This window comes from Colius striatus, chromosome 4 (genome assembly GCF_028858725.1).
Source record: "Colius striatus isolate bColStr4 chromosome 4, bColStr4.1.hap1, whole genome shotgun sequence".
Classification (NCBI taxonomy): Eukaryota; Metazoa; Chordata; class Aves; order Coliiformes; family Coliidae; genus Colius; species Colius striatus.
The window spans coordinates 61618632-61640013 of NC_084762.1; the positions used below are offsets into that span (position 1 = coordinate 61618632).

The window sequence follows — 21382 nt, forward strand, 5'->3', positions numbered from 1 at the left end:
GGTTGTTACAGAAGTTCCTAAAACACAACTAAAAGCATATGTCCAATATCAGACAAGGCCTGAAGCCTAACATGGATAATTATTATAAGAGTTCAAGATCTGTTTTTAGTACAAACCAGTTACTATCATTAGTATAGTGGCAGATGCCAAAAAGGGAAAGAGTTTTTCTGCATCTCCCAGAATTACTCTCTGTTAGAGCCTGGAAGTAAACATAAAGTTATTACAAAACGTATCGGTTAGGACAAACATTTAATTTTTATAGTATTTTTAATGTTTTCCCGTGAACATTTTATTTTACCTCCACCAGAGACTACAGTATTTATTTGGAAAATGCAACATTCTGTCTCCAAAGATGAATGCTAAAAAAAATAATTCAAACCATACTTTGATAATTTCCACCATAGAGAAAATAACAGCTTTCCAAATATTGTAATGAAGTTTGACAGGTGAACCAAGAGGAGGAAGTAAACATTTTGATGTGCTGCCATTATTCAGAAACAGGCAGAAGATGTACTGGTATTTCAGCATTATTTTGTCCAACATTATATAGAGACAAAATGTCAGAAAATGTATAGAGAAAAAACACAAATTAGCTTTAAGATGTTATTTACATGTTACTTGTTCTTGGCTGATGTTTCACTTAAATATTTGTGTTAAACCACTTCTGCCACTTTGAGAATTTTGCCTAGTTGTAAGAATAATTTTGAAAGTTGAAAAGGAATATGTTCTACAAAAACTTGGAATAACAAGAAGGAGTTAGTTTGGAGTTTATATCACCATATAGAATAGATGCACCTTCTTAAAGCTAAAAGAATATCTACTCTTATAATACCTCTAGGTTTTTCAGTTACGTCTCCAGCTTTGAGGAATTCAGACTGAAAATGCCTCCCTTATAAACTGATTAAAAATATAATCTTAATTCTAACCTCAAATGATATAGTGAAGTCAACTTCAGCTGGAGAAGAAAGTTCAGATGGTTGTAATTACTAAAGATTAACTGCCATGAGATGCAGGCACATAAATTAATTTCCTTTTATAAAAAAGTAATGCCACTGCAGTTATATACAAGCCCTAAGGCAATTGTGTCTAAAGCAAACAGAGAAATTCACACAGGAAATCATGGACAAATGATATAGGAGTCAAATGCATGTTTCAGTGGAAAATGAAAAGTTCCTAAAATAATACATTTATAATCCCCTCAAAGGACTTAGGCATTTCCTATCCATGATCTAAACCGACAAACTATGCAAAACAGAGCAAATGTTCTTTGCAAAACAGAATTATTATGAATTTCTGTTTAAGGTGGTAATGTCTGACACACTAGAGATACAATGATGACCTTAACGTGCATAAAATCTGCAATCCTTGCTAATCCTTTTTCATCTGTATTTTAAAAAAGCTAATGATCAATATTATGGTTTGATAGAGAGGAAAACAGACACTAGCTCTGGCAAAAATGCCTTGCTAAAGTTTATGCACTCCTAGTTTATGGAAAGTCTCCTGAGATGCAGTCCTATGACCTATCCACTGGACCATGCTACTTCCAAGAACACTGTAGTTTTCAGAAAGTCTTGTATGAAGCAATTTTTCATAATTAAAAACAAATCAGACATCACAGCAAATATTTCATACATTAGAAGTTTCATCTGAGGGTCAAAATTAACTTTCCTAAATTATGTATTTCCTTGTGAATATTATTCCTAGGTTCTGAAAAGTAAAACTACAGTTCATAAAAAATACACCCCAAGGACCAAGATACTTCATTAATTCCTTAAAGGGTTAACATAATTGTTTTTAACTCCACAAAAATCTGTCAACTAACCGGAGGCTCTCTGATATCAGTTCTTCAAGACTTGACACACAAGTGGGCATGCAATTAATCTTATGCATTATCACCCTATATTTTAATAGTTTTTACCTCTTAGGGACTTGTACCCTGAAGTGATACTAGTTCAACTCTGTAGTATTTACATTTTGTCTGGTCTTGTATTTTTGAATGTATTTCTGTTAATATTTTCTCTTAACCTGGTTTGTGGTATGATATACAAAATATTTTATATTGAGATTTCAAGAGATACTTAAATATATACACATGTTAATTAGATGTTAGTACAAGGAGAGTTGAATTGTGAGTTGGACTTTTTGGGGCACAGCAATGAAAAAAGATAAAATAAATAGAATGTTTACCAAAGTAGCAAACCAAGCTTATTTTAGAACACTGACATAACATTTATAAAATCTCCCAAATTTAGCAAAGGGGAGAAAATAAGTAAGATAATGAATATTTAATTATATTTAGTATATTTTTAACCTTATAAACAGAATAGTTAACATGTCAGTACTTAGCTTTACATCTTGGATTCTCGCATTTCTAATATCATTCAATAATCAACTGGCAATACAATTCATAATCCATGATGGAGAACTATAGACACTGTATGCCTTAGGGCATTGTACTATAATGTGCAGGAGTGATCCAGTAACCAAGTTCATGGCAACCTTATGCCTTCTAAAGCTACTATATCTGCAGGAACAGCCTGCTGCACTGAAGGTTCATGAAACATAAGACAGGTTAAGGTAAGAACAAAATATCCAAAACCAGATGCAGACAAAGCTTTATAAAGGTACAAGTGATAGAAATGCAAGAAAATAATGCTTCATTTAGTAGATAGCAAGTTTAAAAGAGTGCATTCTATTTAATCTGAGCTCGTGTGCACAAACTGCCACTGAATGCAAGCAACATGAAACACCGTCTGAACGGAAACACTGCTTTTTAAGCTTTCCAGGGAATATAAAAGACAGATGGTGACAGAGCTGTTGTAGCCAGCTCACAGCTCTTATTCCACTACTAGAATAAAAGAGAAATTTATGGATATTCAGAATATGAAACAAAGGCTGATATTGTACTGAATTATAAAGACAAATCAAGCTTGAATTTTATTTCAGACAGCAAGTGAATATGACAAGCAATAAAAGATGAGCAGGAGAAAAAGAATGGAATATAACATTATTAGTAATTTCAGTGGGGTCATTACTTGACTACTTAGAAACATAAAATGTCCCTCAAGTGTGAAGCTGCAAGCGAAATACTTTGTATCACACCTGAATGTTTCATCACTGTGAGAAGAAATCATTTCTGTCTGGACCACTGAAACTAAATCAGGAAAGGCTCCATTAGATTTAAAAACTTGTTAAAAAATAAGAAAATGGAGTATCAATTCTTAAATTAAGACACAGAAATGAAAATCTGGGAAGCAGTTTTTATACTGCACAGGTTACCTGTCTAATCTAGCTGTGTGGGCAGAACTATTTTATGGAACAGTTAAGAAAACAAGTAAGAGGAGAGGAACGTTTGCCAAAAAAATTCAGGCCCCAAAATACTCACTTGCAAAATTGTTTTATTGCAGCTGGATAATAGAGATAAATACCTAAGAGCAAAATCCACTAAGTCACATTTATTTTTCTCTTGGAAGAATTCTCCAAACTGGTTGTGTTTTATGATAAAGAACAAAAGGTTGCACGACATTTCAGAACATTTTGTTCTTTTAAAACTGGTCAGACAGGTGGGAAATTTAATATTAAAGTACTACAAATTAAATGAATAATTTTCCACTCCAGCTTCATTTCCCGAGTTGAACAAGTCCAAGTGAAAGAAACTATGATGTTTTCTGCTTTGCAGATGCATATCAAGCTGTTGATGCACTTCAAGCTATATTAATTTGATTAAAAAGTTTATCTTTAATAACCTGAGACATCAATCCATGTATAGCTTCTATGGTGGTCTTGCAGCTGAAAAACAAGCATAAATTCAACATTGGCCAAATACTGAACCGAACTGTCATTTTACTGGAAGGTACTCAGCTGTTTTTGTAGTTCAGGGTGCCCATAACCCCATGAATCTCAACAACTGCCCAGAAAGGAAAAGTCACGCAAAGCAATTTAGCCATTGTTGCCAATAGCTTTTTGTTACTCAAAGCAAACTGATGAGCACTATACACACAGACACCAATTTCAGAAAACTTCTTTGTCCGGCAATTTAGGACATCTTACATTCACAATACATGTGAACTCTATGGTCACCTGTACCCAAAAAGAAAATAAAACAACCACTGAGGTAATGGAACTACCAGCTGTTATCAACACCTCTCACTGTTCTCTGCCTTGTCTCCTTTGCCCATCCCCAAGCTGGTGGTGCATGGTTATCACAACTCTTCTGAGAAACTTTACAGAGTACATTAAAGGAAATGAGTTTATAGAGCTAATCAGTTATTAGTCAAAATATGTAACATGTACAAAACACCCCAAGAGCTGAGAGGATTCCTACTGATCTCAGTTTCATCCAATGTATGCCTTAGGGGGATGTAGTGTCAAACTACGCCAATAAAAGAGTCTCAAAACAGAATATACAAATGCGGAAGATGAATCAGCCCCGAAGGCGTGGAGAATAGGGACAAATTGCTACTATATAAATGAATCCTTTATCTTTGCCATCTTATTTCTTGGAAATAATGCAACTGCCACTGAATCAATTGTCTTGTTGTCTACTCCAATCTTTCCTACTTTCCAAGGAAAGCTTATTAGTTCAAGAAAAACATTCATCTGTAGAAGTGTTGCAATCCATTTTGGGAACTACGGTAGCCCTTTTTACACAGGAAAGCAGAACTGATGATAACAACAATCCCTTCCAGTCTCCAAATTTATAAACTAACTACTACGATGACTAAAAAACAGAACAAAACAAAAATGAAAAAAATTCCCCCTAAATCAAAGCAAACTTCTCAGCAACTTCATTCTTCTCATGTCTTTAAAGCATTGCTATTTTTACTGTTTTGCTACAGGAACTAGGAGGTATCACTTAACCTCTCTGGTGGGAGTTAGCAATGGCCTTAACTCCATTGCAGACATATTCTGCAACTAAAATACTCTAAATGGGCATTAACTTTTATAAAGTCAACTCCCCTCCAACTCAGTCGTCTTTGTTAGAAAACTTTTAAGAGCTGTTACCCTCCTATAACAATGAAACAAAGGCACAGAACACACCAGCACGATAGCAACTCTGTATTTAGAAATAACAAGATTACATTTGCAGGTATTCCCTACTGCTTGCTGTGCAACAAAGGCTTAACACAAGCTGACTCTTTTTTAAGACAAGGCCCAGGTTCATTTGAGTCATACTGAGCAGGATAGAAGTAAAATAAACATGTACTTTATAAACAAATTTATAACTAATTTACTCATAAATCTGTCACTTCATACTGGGCCTCTTTTTTGTCTCTTGATTTTTCTCCCTGTCGTTAAACTCACCATTTAATCTTGTTATTTTTTGAATAATTTCCTTAGTAAAGACTGTACTGTGGGATACATTTGTAACAGAGGGGTGAGAGGCAAAAAGAATACGAGATAATTGTTCTACATATCAGGATAAAGTAAGATGATCAGAAAGCCTCCAAATCTGAAAAGTCAAGTGGAACATGCCAGATTTAATTTTTGCAGTCTGTTCCAAGGGATTCTACAGAATTGTTCCTCATTAAACGGAATTATATCTCACTCAGAACACTCCTCAGATGCCTGTAGATGAGTCCTGCCTTCTCCACAGCTGGACCTGAGATTGTACTAGCATGTGCAGTGCAGCACTTCCTGGGTTTTCAGTCTGGAATTTACCAAATACAACGTTCTTGAGCAGCCCAAGCTACTGTGTGACTTGTTGGATACTATTACCTTTTGTTAAAGATTTTACTTGGAAAAATGGGGACTATAACACATGGACAGTCTAAGCACACATTTCATTCCTAAGACTACTGGAGAGAGATATGATAATGAAAAGCAACTTTTGTACTTAAAAGCTTAAAAAACTGAGCTGATGACCAACAAATGTGTAAGAAATACCGTGGGAAAACACTACAGCTTCTCTGAAATAACACTGTACACCCCAGTGTTCATTAACGCATCAGGCAGGGCAGCTAAATATAAAGGCCAGGATGTCAGTAATCTACTTCTTAAAAACAAATCAAAACCAAAAAAACCCCACCCCTCACCTTTCCTCATTTGTGAGAAAAAATGAAGTATTAATTGAGAAACATGGAAAAAAGGGAGCTCTTACTTTTTGAGTGAAAGTATTATACAAGGATAAACAAAACTTACTGGACAGCACTAGTTCTTAAAATCACATTCTATGTTAATAATTTTCCTTTACTGTTAAAGACTATTAACCTCATAAAATGTGCTATTTTCTAGCAACACTACCATTTTGTTTTTGACAGAAAACATCTTTTTGTTTGTTTATTGTATATTGGTGGAATTTAACAGGGATTTTTTTTTTTAATAAACTACAAATGACAGTTAAATTTATTGAAGAAGCAATGACTGAAAAACCACTGCAGCTTTGGTAAGAGCAAGGTTTTCTTAGACTTTCAAAAATACCTTGTGGCATTTGCAGTCTCTCTTTCCTATCTATAATCTAATCATTCTTATCTATAATCTTCGTGGGTTACAATTAAAGACATGATAAAAGTTTAAAACAAAATAATACTTTTTACAGGGAAGAACACAAATATGCATTATCTTACCTGTCTCTTGTGGCTTTTGCGAGTTTGTCTTCTGATTTCTTATCATGAGTCTCTAAACCCAGCATGAAACTGCCCCTTCCAAGCTGAGCTTCTGACTGTTCTAATTTTTCAGACAAATCAAAGACTTGGCCAGTGGTGTAGTCGGCATTCTTAGGAGAAAAAAGGCAATAAACATATTGAATTCTAAGTTCAAGCATTTACACATAAACCAAAACAAAACCTGAAAAGAGTCTTTTAGACTGTAGTACTGCAATTTTAACCTACATCTGTAACTGCAGTGATACTCAACATGAATGGCACATGGGTGGTGGCTGAGAAAACAGAAGCTGAATGACAAAGCCTCAATACCTAAAGCCTGGAATGGGCACTTTACTGCTTTCCATCCATGCCCCAAGTTACGAAAAAGGAAAACTTTGTTAGTTTTGACCAAGAGAAAGGGTATAAAACTGGCTTCTGCCGAAGGAAGGTTTTACTGCTGAGATGTTCCATTAAAGGTCTACTTGCAGCATTTCTATCGTAACCTCATTTAACAATTCCATTGGTTTTGTTGCTGTTGTGTTTGGTACTTTTAAAAATGGTACCATTTTCGGTACCATTATTTTAAGGCATACTATTCATTACTGTGCTATAAAGAGATACAACGTTCAAAAGCGTTTAAGACAAAATCTACGTGCACAGGAAACTCAGTATAATTAAACATAAGTCATTCCTGCCTTCTGCTTTTAAAGAGCAGATATAAAGAATACTTTGTATTTATGATTAGGAAAACTTGCCTTTCTTGTTTCATCTGAAAATTGATTCTTAATGTGGCATCTGTATTTATCCATGTCTCATTAAGCATTTTACAGTAGAGGCCCTGGTTTTCAGCACTAATGTATTAGCACACAAGGGTACTTACAGTAAGCAAACTAGAAGAACTGAGAGTGTTCACCCAGTACTTGTTCCACAAAAGCTCAAGCAATTTACGATCCAAAGATGATTTAAAGTAGGAGACTTCTAAAGCATAATACCTTTAAAAAAAACCACAACATGCAAACAAAATAAGCTTCCATCTAAATATGTCTTGTCGGCTGTGACACCCACAGTACATGCATCTCAAAAAAATCCTTATCGACAGCAAGTATCTTCAAAAATTCACCACACTGAATATTAGAAAAAGTGAACCCCATTTCCAATTCTAAAATATTTTCCATAATTATTTCATATATAGCTTTAATACAGGTATACACAATCCCCACACATACTGCAGTGTTCTATTTAATAAGATTGCAAGGTTTTAAAAGTTACTGTCTTAACAACTTATTGCATCCTGCACCATGCTTGGCATCTTCAATACTGTAATAATTGTTACTTACAGATGACTGCAGTTTTGTGTATTATCACCTTTAATTCAATTAGCAACTTTGATAGCAGCAAAAGTTACAAACAAGCAAACAATCTTATGTTCTACCACACTTCGAAAGCCAGGCTTTAGTGGTGCTAGAGTTCACTAGATATGGTAAAGCAGACAGAAACCTGAGCTACATCAAGTCATTTCTGTAGTGAATTACAGCAACACACTACATTGAGGCGCTGGATTTTGTCCAAAGAAGAGCAACAAAGAACCCTCCAAGAGGTGTATTTTCGAGTACCGAGTCACTAATCTAAAACACAAAAAAATAAGAACTTATGCTAGAGTTAGTAGTTTTTGTTACTTACTGTTTACAATGTACACCAAAGTCTTCTATTTTATTAAGTGGAATAGTCTGGTATTCAGAGGGACCTTCATCTGGAGGTTTATAGCCCTACAAATTCAAAGGGCAAAGATTACATGGTAGTTCTAGGAATTTTTTAAATGCCTAAACTCTGAAAGCACTTCACAAATATTCTAATTTAGGCAATTCTATTTTTCCCCCCCTAGGGAAAATGCAATTTCACCTAGTAAACTGAAATTTGGAATTTTCTGGGATCTCAGATTTACATTGGTCTTTACTAGCAGTCATCACATTTGCAGGTCTATCAACAAGCATGTTGGACACAAAAGAGTGGTCACTGTTGAGACTTTACAAACAAGTAAAATGATAAGCTTTGAGAACTATTTCTTAGACCAAAGAAATAGTAAGTTTCTTCTAATATAGTATTTCTCTATGTATTCTTGGAAGTGATTTTAATCCTCTTTTGAGGGAAGATAGGAGGCATAAGAAGTAGTATGAAACACCCATGGCTTGAACATGCCTCAGGGATACCTGAAACTTCACTCAATTAGCCACAATGGGGCCACTCACAGCCACTGACTAGGAAAGAATTGTTGGCAGACCACTTGTGAGGACTCCTTAAAAATACACTTGTAACGCACATTTTCTTACATATAGTTTGGTTTTCAGGTGCAGAATTCTTTTATTTGCTCAAAATTCTGCAATAATTTGTGAAGTGTTTTTGCCGACAGAAGTGAATATTCTCCTGAATCACTACCTGTTCTAAGACGTTTCGTATATTTGTCAATACAAAAATAACGCTTGAATGCAACTGGGAACTTCTCACAAACATTTTTATTAATTACAGTTTGATCGGATGTCAGCTTGATAAGTCAATAACAACTGAAAATCTGAAGGATATACTTGAATTTTACTAGAATGAAATTAAACAATTTCTAGTATAATCCTTCCATGTTGTTTAACCACAGGGTTTTGCACACTAGTTTGTGAAAATTCATTCTATTTATTTGAAAGAATTAGGTAGACAGTTTTGAATCCTTGTTTTCTAAAATGAAAAGCGGATTACAACATATTGAACATGCTATTAACTTTTGGGTTTAGGTCTAAAAAAAGACGATAGAGAAAAATTAACGTAAATCTATTTTGATGAATGCTACCTGCAGCTATAATAATTTAAAAACAATGGTAAAGAGCTATAACAATTTAAGCCAGCTGCACTATCTAGACAGCCTGTTTATCAACTGCCAAAAATCTAAAAAACAAACTAGAAGCTAACCTTTGTAAATAGAACCAATATCCAAAGATGTGCGATCATCAATATATCAGCACATCTTTCATTCAGAATGAATGAAATGACCTGCAGTACAGCGCAGCAGACCACACTGCTGGAATCTTTAGAATCCATCTACTACTCATTTAAAGACAGTTTTAGAGATCACACACTAGACAGTTTTAACTATTTACCTTAGGGTAAGTCCTAAATGCTCCAAGATTTACTTTCCCTGCAGATATAGTTCTTGTTGGATCAATCTGTAGAAATACAGGTAATGCTCGTTACATGCATTTCATAAATTATCATAGGCATAAGTTACTTTACAGTAATTGTATTTCAGAAATGTCAGCAGTGAAAATTGTGTTGCTTTTGTCATAAACAGCAATTTTTCAGTTAGCATCTGTTGGTGTAAGACTCTAAAAAGATGGGAATATCAATAGCTTTCTACGGATGACATTTTCAAACTGATTTTCCTTATTTCCCAAATACGTTAAAGAACTTGCACTTGAGAGCAAGCAATAAACCATAATAAAAATCTGCATTTTTATCTCACGATCACTAGAGCAAAAAAAAAGTATTATGTGATCTGCTGCACTTTGGTGGAAAAACACAGGACACTAACAAAGGAATCTCCTTCCTAACATATGTACTAATGCCCCATTCGATTTTAAAAGTAATTATAACAAAGGAGAAGAAAAAAAACCAGTCCCATGGAAAATGTCCCAAATCTGTGAAATTATGCCCTAACACAGCAGAACTCACATGGTGGAAATACTTCTTCAGGGTCATTTATCCCTTTCTAATGGAATTCTTCCATCAGAGCTATATTCCTTTCTTCTGACTAACTTCAGTCTTTTTTCCATTTATTCCCTTCAGTAGCCATGATTACACAAGTAGAATCTAAAATAAGGTTTACTTTTGATTTTGAATCAAGTGTGTCCAAAGAGTTTATTCAGATTTTTTTTTTCTTCAATGATAGGTTTCCCAGTGTCTTCTACCTTGTACTGAATTAATTGTACTACCTTGCCACTGAATTAATTTAAAAGGCATTTTAGATGCAAAGTAACAGAACCAACACACTGAACATGTTTTGCTCTATTTCAACAGAAGCAGCAATGAAGAGAACAAAAGAAACAGATTTTTGTTCTATTGCAGGAGGCTGAAAATGGATTGCTCAATACATTTTTCTGCACCGAGCAGAACTTTAACAGTAATGTATGAATCTGTACAGAGCTACCATAGCTGCAACGGTGCAGTGAAAATGGCTTTGGTAAGCAATACTACTGGTTCAACCAGTATATGGCCAGCAAAGCAAAAGGAGTGGTAACAATTTAAAAATTCCATCTCACACAATACACACCTAGCATGTTAACAGATGGAAATCTAAAACTTATTCCCTCGTCAACATAATCTGCTATGCAGTTTTATTAGCTATCAGCCAATACTTACAACCACTGCTACAAAGGGTTCTTGAAATTGCTGATTTAGCATCTGGGTACTGACGTCGATCCCAGAGAGCCAGCAGCCATAGCCGGGGTGACTGTGATACCAGCCGATTGCATTTTCTAGACGGCCAACCTAAAAGCAGTGAAGGAAAACCAAGCCAGTGTTAATCTCCATTCCCAATGAAGGTCTCAGCTGCCATCTATCGGGCCTTCCAGCATAGTACAACGTGGTGAGAGGAGAAAAAAAAGGACACTCAGGCAGCCCTCGAGGCTCCCTCATTAATACTAAATACTACACATACACCTTATTCTATGCAATCTGTAGTATCAGCATTCTCTGCTACAGCTACTGTCAGAGAACAGGGAACTTCAAGGAGCCAGGAGCTGCTTCTTCAATGACAGCTGAAGTATAGAAGAGATTCCACATGGTGACATGTTAAGCAAGCTGGGACTCCTCAGCTTGTAAGAGAAATTTGTTAGGGTGGATATGATGTCAGTATATATAATCTCATATAATATATGGTATGTCAGTAAAGAATGAGCATTCACTATTCAGTATAGTAACATATCTCACAGGCATACGGAGAGATTATTGGTAGGTTAAAAAAAAATAACTTCAGAGGCATGTTTTCCAACCACAGAAGTGATAGATGAATAGTGATAGATTGTAGAAGACGAATTTTTTAGATTTTTAGTGTAAGAAAAACTCAGAATATGAGTTTGCAAATAATATCCCTGGCTATCTCTACAAACACTGGAAGCAAAACAAATAAAACCAACAAAAAAAATTCACCCTCAAAACCAAAAACAATCACCCAGGAGAATGAACAGTTCTTGCACTTAGTTTTTTAACCCTCTCTGAGGAATTGCTTACTGGCTTGGCTGCTCTGTATTGAGTTCAATGATTTTGGTACAAGCTATATGCCACACCTTAACTGAGTTGTGTATTTAGATGCATCACCTGCTTGGTTTTCCCAAAAACTGAATATGGCAGGAAAGTTAAATCAGAAAAATGTTAAAACAAGGCAGAACACACAAACTGCCTACTGAATGGAACATTTATCTTATTCTTGAATTGGTGAATAATATTTATATATTCTTTACATCTTTCATAAAAGTGAAGGAGATACCGACACTATGAGGAAAGGCTGTGAGATCTGGGGCTGTTCAGCCTGGAGAAGAGAAGATTGTGAGGGGATATTATCAATGCTTATAAATATCTAAAGGGTGGATGGTGAGAGGATGGGGTGAGTCTTTTTGTCTGTAGTGCCCAGTGACAGGACAAGGGCCAATGGGCACAAACTGGAACAGAGGAAGCTCCACTGAACATGAGGAGAAACTTCTTTCGTCTGAGGGTGAGGGAGCCCTGGCACAGGCTGTCCAGGGAGGTTGTGGAGTGTCCTTCTCTGTGTGTTTTAAAAACCCACTTGGATGTGCTCCTGTGTGATCTGATTGAGGTGAAGCTGCTTTAGCAGGGGGGTTGAACTAGATGATCTCCAAGAGGTCACTTCAAACTCCTACCAGTCTGTGATTCTGTAATAAATAATGTGTTATTTTTCAAAGCCAAATAAGACATTTTGACTATATTAACACCACATCCTGTGGACGAAGAAGCAAGTAACTGGAACGCTGGCATTGAATATATCAATTTGCAATCTAGTATCAAGAAAAGTTATTCCAGGAGCAAAAACTATAATATAAACAACCATGAAAAAAGCTTCCCATCATATGATAACTCCAACATAAACCTAGATTGTTTTAAACATAAGATGAACTACCTGTATATTAAAAACCCACTAATTTTATGCTACATACTCACTATTTTGAAACACATAATTTCTACCTAAAAACTGGATATTATGAATATATATTTAGGCAAACGCATCTTTTCAAGCTACCTACTTTTCTGCAACGACAGAATTAGCATCATGACATTAAGAGCTTCCAGATACAAGGAACTATTTCCAAATACTATACAAGGAATTATTTTCAAATTTTCTTATAAACAGCATGAATTACTACAAAAAGTCCCACAATACACGTACTTCTGAATTATATTTACTCTTTTTCTGATGTTATGCTCTAAGCTAATTCACATATATTTAGATATCTCTAACCATAGATAAGGTTGTGAGTACAATGTTCCAAAATAAACCAAATACCACTGTGTTATTTCCAGTGAGTAAGTATGAACTTTGAGGACTAAAAGAAAAACAAAGGGTAAACTGGGCCTCAGAACTATCTGAGTTTGGAGAGTTAGAAAATATTTCAATGCTTATTCATAGCATAGGATTGCCCTCTATTTGAATATCAGCAGGTGCTCTGACGTGTCATGCTGATTTCTACATCAGCCACAGAGCAGAGCTGCGCGACTAGCTGACAAGATTCACGGCTATACGAAGGAGAAAATCACCTCCTGCCACTTCTCTTTACCTGCTTTGCGTTTTCAATGTATGCAGCCATGTACTCGTAGGCAGCCGCCTGAGCGTTGACGCGAGTCTCGGTGCCCTCCACCGGCAGAGCGAAGCTGTCCATGATTATCATGGTTTCTCCGTCCACCTTGCCCAGCATGAGCCCCATCACCTCCAGGTTGCCTCCTGATCTGGCGTGCATCACCATCTTCAGGAGGGCCAGCGCCGAGATCTTGCAGTACTTGAAGTAATGGTGGCTGCAAGAGAGAGGCCGCGGAAGCCATAAAGGGCCGGCTGCACCGCCCAGCCCGCGCCTCAGGCCCTCGCCGTCCGCCCGCTGGCCCCTCCGGCCCCGCCGCCCGGCCCGGCCCCGCTCCCACTCACTCTTTGGTCCAGGGCTTGGCCGCCAGGATCTCCTGCTGCTGCTTACGGTCGTACTTGTATATCTCGTCGATGCTCTGTGCCTCCTGCATGTTGTTGGCCAACTCCCAAGTCTTCTGCGCCATGCCGCTCCCGGAGACGCCACTCCCCGCCGCCGCCGCCATCGCCCCCCACACCGGGCCGGGTCCGGCCCTGACCCCGACCCGTTTCACCGCCGCAGCCGGCCGCCGGCGGAACCAAGCGAGGCGGTGGGTGGCGGGGGGAGGTGGTACGGTCCGCGCAGGCCCGTGGCGGGCGGCGCTGCGCCCCCAGTGGGAGCGCCTGGTGCTGCGGTTCGGCGGCAGCGGGAGCCTGCGGGCGGCTGTGGGCGGCTCGCCGTGCTCAGCTTAGATCATGTGTCGGCCCAACAGAAGTGCGCGGGGGTCGCAGGGCGTTCTCCCGCCTCGCCGCCGCCCGGGCGCACAAGCGCTGTTTCTCGGGGAGCGCCACCGCCGCCGCCACCTCCCTTCCCGCCGCCTTGGGCCGGTTACTCTTGCGGGAGGGCAAGGCCGCAGCGCGCCGCCCTCCGGAGCGGCAGGGGGCGCTGCTGGGCGCCGCCCCCCGCTTTCCGGGGAAGCGGTAAGGCGCGCGGGACGCGGAGGGAGCAGCGGCCGCCGGTGAGCCGTGGCGTCGCGACAGCGCCTGGGAGCGCTCCTCCGCAGCCCGGCCCTGCCGCACCGAGCCCGGGTGGAGGCATAGCCCGTGTTGAGTGGGCGGCGGCTGGCACGGGGGCGGCTCGCCGGGGAGGGGGACGGGTACGGGTCCATGACGCGACGTAGGGAGCAGGCTGAGGTGGGGGCGCTTCGGCGGAGCCCGGACCGTGGTGCCGGTTCTGGGCGTCCTTGCGCGAGCCGCGGGGGCTCCGCGAGGCCTTCCGGTAGGAGGTGTTTGTTGTCCAGCCGTTGCCTGACAACGGCGTCGTGCTCCTGAAAGGGTATGAGCTCAGAGTGCCGCTTCCTCGCCCCTCCGCCGCTTCGGGTTGGGGACAGCATCGCATCTCTTGCCGGAGAGAGATGGGTGGTCGGTGGTTCTGAGGCTGCCTGAGAAATGCTGTGAGTGATGGAGAGATGTGAGGGCGGCCCGCAGTCCGGGCCGAGGGAGAGACGCTTCTCCGAACTGTCACGGTTGGAGAAGTACATCTGATCTCTTGGTGCCGAAGGTTTTCCAAAATTAATGTCTAAAGTTCCAAAATAATGGGTCAGAGTAGGTGTTCCGGACAAGTAGATAAGCCCCTACGACGAGGGGAAGTAATTCGTGAAACTTGCTGGTTGGCTATTTTGGGGATTAACTGTCGTTACAGTTGTGAAAAATATTGTTTTGTTTCAGAGTTTATTAATTTTGAGTCTCCAGACTGGAATTTTTGGTGATGTTTTCAGATAAGACTTTGAAAAAAGCCGAAGGTTAAAGGTGTAGGAAGGCTGTCTCTGACAGCAAGAGTTCATTCTAAATGCCATTCATGGGGATAAGAAGAAGCCACTGCTGGCCGTTGTGAGACTTAAGGAAGTTTGGGTGAAACTTTGAAAAAATATTTCTTAATGATACCATTATGTGACCATATGAGTACAGTTACTAAACATGGCATATAGTTGCTTTTTTAAAGCACTTCCTGCCTTGCTACCTTTGCTGCGATTCCTACAGATGGGAATTGCCATTTTGCTAGTTTTCACGATCTTACTTTAATATTATGGTAGCAAAAAAGAGATGAAATCTGTCGGTTTTCAGATGCTGATTTTAAATTCTAGGCACCCTTTTCCTGCACAAAGGCAAGAAGGGGAAGAATAAAACAAGAGCACAGTAAACATTGCTTTAGGTGATAATACATAGGTAGGGATAGCACATACGGTACAGTAAATATACATCTAGATGTTTTGAATATAGTAAGTACAGAGACATGCATTAGTAACTCTGGATATAGATCCAGTAACCATCTCATGTTCAGGTGTTATTGAATATTTCTACACAACATTTTTTTTGATAGGACATTTTCAGACAGTAGTTGAGTGTAAAGCAGCAGTGTGTTTAATGGAATTTTACTTTGGGTAACACAATGTTTTGGGAATGTAAATACATCCAAGATTTAAAGATGCAAAAGCTAAAGGAAGAGCTGATAGATCCATGCTAATAAAAATTTAAAAAAAACCCCAGTATTTACAAACATTCTGTTTTCCAAAAAAGCCCATGAAAAATATGTTGTTTGCACTGACAATTTTGCGCACGTGTGTTTTATCCTTGGATTTTCACGTTTACATCATGTTCTGACCTTCCCTTGCTCTATGAACGTGCCCATGGAACACTCTCTCCAAGCTTAGTTTTGAATCTGCTGCTTACTAGTAACCGCAAAGGTCTAGAAGTGTACAAAATACATACAGACACGTTGCAAACCTCAAAATAGGTTATTGTGGTTTGAAGTGGTTTTGTAGTAGCAGACTTTACCTCGGGATGTTAGCGCAGTTGTATGCAGTCTGTTTGAAGTTAACAGATGGCTATGAATTTAGTGCTGTTGCCTCTGAGAGAGTTCACTGCGTAGCTGTGGTCTGCAGTAGCACTTTTTTTCAGAAACATGTTTTTTTTTATTGTGGTTAGTCATGATCTCTTCACTTGATACAGTAGATGATAAAATTGGTTAATCATCAGTAAAATATTTGCTTACTTGCTGATGAATTTTCTGGACTTAGCACTGTTTTTTCTATCAGTTTGTATATAGTTTGCTTAGTTCATTAAGTTTGCACTTGTGTGTATTTTGAGAAGACCACCTCAAGCAGAAAAAGGTAAAACACGAAAGGTCTAGCGATTTTCTAAGAGGTATTTGGCCACTTTTCCTGGCTATTTAGCTGTATTAAAGGTGTGCTGAACCAACAGAGCCACAGAGAGCTGTAGCATTAGTCATCTTAGAGTTCTCCAGCGCCTGGAGTTGTGAACTTTCTTCACACCAACTGAATTGCTGCATAGTTCAACTGTAACTGTTTTGTCTTTGTTTTTAAATTTATTTTATTGCTCTTCTGAGTAACATGATCAGAATGCAGGATGCTAGAAGATTCATTGTGTTCCTCATGCTAGATAGAAAGTGTACTGCAAATATTCCTTTCTGTATACCACCTCTTGGAATAGGTTTGGTGCCATTCTAGTACAGTGATTTGGAAACAGTTCTGGAGTTTATAAAGGAGTTGATAAAAAATGAAATACAGATGTTACAGTCAATGAGCCTTTGGAAGGTGTTCTCAGAGTGCCTCCTATGTGCAGTAGTTCTCCTCTTGATGCCTGTGCAGCACTGGATGGGTAGTGAGACCAACTTTTAAATTCTTGAGTTTGATAAGTTGCTTTCATCCATTCAGTGTTATTCTTATGTAACCTAATAGGCTAAATATAAATAAATTTTATCAGTGCCTGGAAACTTATCCTCTTTTAGATTTCTTTTATCCTTTACCAGTGTGTAAAACTAATGAGATTAAAGATTTAGGACAAATCAGATGGAGAAATTTATTTTTGGAATTGATTGTCCTGTATTACCAGTAGGAGTTGTAAATAGGTTGCCCTAGTTCTGCCTCTTTTGTAACAATATTATCATTTTATATTATTAATTTGAACAAGGGCATTAATGTAAGAGAAAAAAATTAAGGGAATACATGTTAAGGAATACAACAAGAAGATGTAATTCCTTCAGTTAGCATGCTTGAATTTATCTAATAGAATTTTGACTTTTTTTCTCTTCATCTTAGTTCTAGTAAGCATTTATCTTTATCTCTCTGGACACATTATTTTATGCTTACCTGTGTAATATCTTATTCTGCTGGTCTTTGAGGAATTGTTTTGTTGTTGTTGTGGTGGATTTTTGTTTGTTTATCTTTCAAAAAAAATCTTTTATACTCTTCCTGGAAATGTCTTCTAATATACTTTTATCATTGGCCTATTATTGTTTACTTCATACAATTTGTAGGCTGTAGGAAAATAGTGAATAAGCCTCAATGAAACTGCTGTACAGTCTGAGTTTAGATAGCAACTATGATGGGATTGCTTAGGAACCTGCATAAGGAGTCCTATTGCTTACATTTTGTGGGTGGTATTAGTGGGATTTGAGGGTAATATTTTTTTTTCTCAGTTTCATGCTTCATTTTTCACTCTTTTGAACTTTTTTGTCTAACTATTCCTTCATCTTTATTTTTTTTATTGTCCAATTTTGATTTTGTAATTCACTAACAATAAGATCGTGCTAGGGTGTAGAGAATGGACAGTGGCAGGCTTGCAGTTTAGAAAAAAACAACCCCAAAGCACTTTAACCAAGTTAGGAAAAAAAAGATTAGAGAAATAACTTCAGTCTTATAATCAAGAATCTTTGAATTTTCTCTCTGGTGAAACATCCAAGTCATCTTCTCCATGGATGGGTTTCCTAGCAAAACATCTTAAGACTTGTAGTTTTGAGGGAGAAACTTGTATAATATTTAACTACTCTCTTAAGTAACTGTAATTGAGCTTTAAATTTGTGAGGCTCTGATGTAGAGGTAATGAATGTTCTATGTCTTTTCTATAACCCTAGAAATGATAGCAGATGATTTAGACAAATTCATTGACGATCAGAAGGCCAAGTTGGCACAAGATAAAGCAGATCTTCAGAGTGATCCGCCTTACATGGAAATGAGGGTAAGAGTATGAAATCATTTTGTTGAAGTTAAACGCTTCTGTTGCAAGGGTTTTGATTTAAGCTTCCTTTTACTGTACTCTTAAACCTGTATTTGTTGTTAACATGTATATTAAAGCTTTATCTTTTCAAAATAATTTCTAACTTAAATACTTCCTAACTGTATTTATGTAGATTTTTTAAAAACCCGTTTGCCACCAGGCGTACACAGTCATATTTGTGTTTTACAAGTGGGAAAACTCTTGTAAATGGTTAACATTGTTCTTTCCCTAGGGAAGCTAACTGGCAGGGATCTACTCTCAGCCCACTGGAGAGCATGGGTTTTGGGATGGGGATGGAAGGTATAAATATCCTCAAAATTTCTGTTTTGGAAACTAGGAAATAGAAAAGGCAAATTACTCAATTAAATCTGCTCTTATCACAATTTTCCTATTAGAAATTTTAGTACCTGATTCTAAAGCTATAAAGATGTTACAATTTGCAAATCAGCATTAGGTTGTTTAATAGTGCCAGTACCTGGCAAAACCTATATCTAATGTTATGGTACCTAAATAAAGTCCTCAGTGTAGAGGTTGAGTTTTGATTTGTCTGTTTTTTAACTTAAAAAACTCCAAACAGCTTGAGCTTTTAGCAGTAGTTATGAGTTTTCATTGTCTTTTTTGTTTCATCAGAATGTTTCATCTTTCCCCTTCTGTGGTTAAAGTATTTTTACCTAGTTATAATAATTCTCTCCAGAAAGTTTTATTAATTCATTCCAGAAAGTTAATTCTTAGGGAGCTGTGAGGAGCTGGACTTCCTTCTTTTTAACTGTGCAGAGCAGGTAAAAATAAAGGAGAATGTTTCCACCTGTAATTTGATAAAATCCAAAGTTTTGTGGTGAAAGTGTCATTACAGGGAGCAAGTGTGTTAAACTTGCCCTGTAATTCTGTCATAGTTTCAAGCAGAGTACAGTATATCAAATCAGCCTCCATAAAAAACTCAGAGAAGGTGTGTAGAATAGGAAACGGTTGTCGGTTATGACATCATGCGGTTTATGACAAGTCACAATATGTATTGCCAACATACTTCACAACAGAAAATATATTGAATGTATTGAAATGCATTGAATTAGTAATTCCTGTCTTGGAGAGGAGACGTACTTTTTTGGTATCTTTATGATGCAGCAAAGCGTTTTGTTTTGTTTTCAGAAAAAAGGATCAGAGAACCTTTCTGAGACCAGCAAAAGGTTAATGTCCATGACTAAAGAAAATATACCTCCAAATAAGCAACAGAACCGTCTTTTAGGTATGGTATATTTTTAATGTATTTTAATATGGTTTAATTAGCGTTTCATGACGTTTGAGAATTTTTGGAAGGGAATTATTGCTTTATATTTTTAATTATAAGATGATAATTGTAATTCAAGTGCGTACCATTCTTCAGTCTTCTAAAGGAATTTTGTGGAATTTTTGCTGTAGTTATGCTTTTCTTTTAATAAGGCAAATGTGCCATGCACTTTCTTCTTCTGCTTGTAAAGGTAACTCCATTAAAAAAACCCTAAACAGCCTCAAAAAAACCTAATAAAATACTGCTAGCCAGTCCTTCACAAATGGTCTGTCCTTTCCTGTTGTATTTGTGTGAGCAAAAGCTTTGAAAGTCCGTCTTTCAGCAAGACATTACTGCAAAAGGATACGTTCCTTGTACTTTGTGTCAGGGAAGTTAGGATGCTTTTTCTTTCAGCCTCTAAACTTAAGACTTGTAATCCAACTTGTCTAAAATATACACAGTTAAATTATTTAAACTATTTTAAATGTATAGGCAAAGACCACTAACTGATTGTTTTCCTTTTGTAATCTTGTTTTAATGTAGTCATTTATTATCACAAATTCACAGAATGGTAAGGATTGGAAGGGACCTCTAGAGATCATCTAGTCCAACCTCCCTGCTAAACCAGGTTCACCTAGGTCAGGTTACACAGGAACATGTCCAGACGGGCTTTGAAAACCTCCAGAGAACGAGACTCCTCACCCTCTCTCGGCAGCCTGTGCCAGGGCACCCTCAACATTGCAATAAACTAGTTTTTCCTTATGTTTAGGTGGAACTTCTTGTATTATGACTTTTGTCCATTACCACTTGTCCTGTCACTTGAGACAAGACAAAAAAGTTCTACCTCATCCTCTTGATGTACACCTTTTAAATAATTGTGTTAATGAGATGACCCCTCAGTCTTCCCTAGGCTGAATATTCCCATGTCCTACAGCCTTTCCTCATAAGAAAGATGCCCCCTAATCATTTTTTATGGAAGGAAAGAAGTAGCACTTGGTTTTGGTTGAATTCTTATCCAAATGAAATGGTTAGATTTATTTTGCTGTGACTATCAGTTTAATCACCTTTTTCTTTAAAAATATATATAGTGCTTGTTTCTTCTTTGTGTTTTTTGTGATTTGATTTCTGTTTGAAAAATGTGATAGTGTTCCTTTCTCCACTTTATTGTTTCTGTAATATGTCGTCTTTATTTACTTGTTCTGCCATCTCCTTTCTGTTTTTCTTTAGCTAAACTTGTGTAGTTCAAGTTTTTCTTGATAGTTTTAGAGCTTTACTGTGTTCTACTTCTGTCTTGTGTAGACTCTGATTTTGTACCTCGATAATTTTCATGCTATGCTTACTGTAACTCTGGTGTAATTCTGCAGCCTCCAGTGGGTGTAAAAGCTGTCCTTTGGTTTTCAAGAATATATGTCAAAGGATATTTGATGTTGTTTGCTTATTTAAAATACAGATTAGATTGATACTAAGTACTCCTGCTGTGCTTAGTGTTGTGTTCCCTCTATAATTTTAACGGAATTTGTGATGAGAAAAGTTTGTGTCTTAAATTAAGAAACAAAGCTTGTGAATATGTGGGCCTGAACTGATCTTAGCCACATAAACATCTGAGCATACATTCTGACTTAGCTGAAGCTATGT

General features: G+C 37.7%; 2 protein-coding genes across 8 annotated transcripts in view; one reads left to right on the plus strand and one right to left on the minus strand.

Moving 5' to 3' along the window:
- Positions 1–3381: 3381 nt before the first annotated feature.
- On the minus strand, positions 3382–14318 carry COPS5 (COP9 signalosome subunit 5). Its single transcript, XM_061996099.1, has 8 exons — positions 13774–14318; positions 13412–13646; positions 10983–11111; positions 9725–9790; positions 8265–8350; positions 7465–7576; positions 6567–6715; positions 3382–3789 (listed from the first exon to the last, which is right to left on the minus strand). Exons 1-8 carry the CDS (start codon positions 13932–13934, stop codon positions 3705–3707), a joined length of 1023 nt encoding a protein of 340 aa, XP_061852083.1. The 5' UTR covers positions 13935–14318; the 3' UTR covers positions 3382–3704.
- The window catches only part of CSPP1 (centrosome and spindle pole associated protein 1), a 62971-nt gene continuing 55734 nt past the window's right edge, over positions 14146–21382 (plus strand). For 5 of the 7 annotated variants that reach the window (XM_061996092.1, XM_061996096.1, XM_061996095.1 and 2 more), the window contains exons 1-3: positions 14385–14426; positions 18341–18444; positions 19630–19726. In XM_061996092.1, coding sequence (XP_061852076.1) covers positions 18343–18444; positions 19630–19726 — 199 coding nt within the window. In that variant the 5' untranslated portion in view covers positions 14385–14426; positions 18341–18342. Of the gene's footprint in view, positions 14565–18340; positions 18445–19629; positions 19727–21382 lie in introns of all 7 variants that reach the window. The other 2 variants (XM_061996094.1, XM_061996093.1) reach the window with 2 other exon arrangements.